The 1,171-nt window shown below is 49.4% G+C and overlaps 1 protein-coding gene across 1 annotated transcript; it reads right to left on the reverse strand.

Moving 5' to 3' along the window:
- Nucleotides 1-55: 55 nt before the first annotated feature.
- Nucleotides 56-939, reverse strand: PPTG_08151 (hypothetical protein; the record flags this gene model as incomplete). The annotated part of the gene is made up of 2 exons (XM_008903085.1): nt 56-143; nt 182-939. 2 exons carry the CDS (start codon nt 937-939, stop codon nt 56-58), a joined length of 846 nt encoding a protein of 281 aa, XP_008901333.1.
- Between the last annotated feature and the right edge of the window lie 232 nt (nt 940-1,171).

Raw genomic sequence — 1,171 nt, forward strand, 5'->3', positions numbered from 1 at the left:
GGTGGTGTTGCTACTGGCATAATTCAGCTGCGGGATATGTTCGTATGGAGGGTTCTCAAAGTCCATCAGCTCGTCCTTGATGCCCTGGCTGGGCAAGTTCTCGGAATTCCACCGAGCTACAAAGTTGTTGGCCACATCTTTCGCTGCAGGCCCGTGAATTCTAATATGACCGTCAATCCACCCCTGAAACTTGAACGTGGTGCCACTCGCATCGCGAACAGCCGAGTTGTTATGATAAATAGTATCCCATCGGTCGTTTGCAAGATCCAATCCGCCCACATAAGCCACTGGTAGGTCCTCGCTGTTTAAAGGGTTGTCGGCCACGATAACCAAAGTTTTCTGATGATAAGACGAGACAACAGAAGGTAGACGGTCGTCAAACAGAAGCACCGCTTTGGCGCCGTTAATTGGAGAAGCTGGGATGGCGTTGATGACATCGCGAGCCTTGAGGTTAAAGGATCTGTACTTGAGGTTCTGCCAGTTGAGAATGTTGACATTACCTCCACGGTTTACAACGTCAAAGAACACTTTGCCAACTCCTGTCTTGGCACCTGTAGGGTCGATGTCCGGCTTCATCGGGACGAGAGCTGTTGCGTAAGCCGAAAGCAAAACTCGATCGCCTGCCTTCGTCTTTGTCAGGTCATTGTAAACCGCGTCGTAGAATTCTTTCGTTGCGGTGAAGGATTTCACCGCGTTACCTGTCGTGTAGACCGCTAAATCGCTGCGTGGAACGCCACCCCGCGAGTCGGTGATCTCCTGTTCAGTGAGGAACCAGTCTGTGGCTTTGAGGAGCGGTTGTCGGGCTTTAATATTTGTTCCATTGGAAAGGTCTGCTTCGGCTGCTGTAGAATCATCGCTGCCAAACAAAGACTTCAGCGAGAACGCCGTCGCACGAGACGTAGATATTGCTACTGCGTAAATGAAGAGGAGCACAAGCATGCGACTTGTGTGGTTCCTGGTCGAGACCAAGATATTCAGTAATGCGATTAGTTAGTAATTGAAATCTTGCCAGTTGTGGCTAGTGGCAATCATCATTCAGGTGATTTTATCGCGAAGCAACCGGGTCTGTAGTCTACACTCTACAGTGTAGAGTCTATGATATGTACGGTACAGTAGAGTTAAAGTTGATTCACAGTGTCGCCATAGGATCAGGTTCTGGTCAGCAGTGTTC

The sequence above is a fragment of the Phytophthora parasitica genome (genome assembly GCF_000247585.1).
Source record: "Phytophthora parasitica INRA-310 unplaced genomic scaffold supercont2.15, whole genome shotgun sequence".
NCBI classification, from domain to species: domain Eukaryota; phylum Oomycota; class Peronosporomycetes; order Peronosporales; family Peronosporaceae; genus Phytophthora; species Phytophthora nicotianae.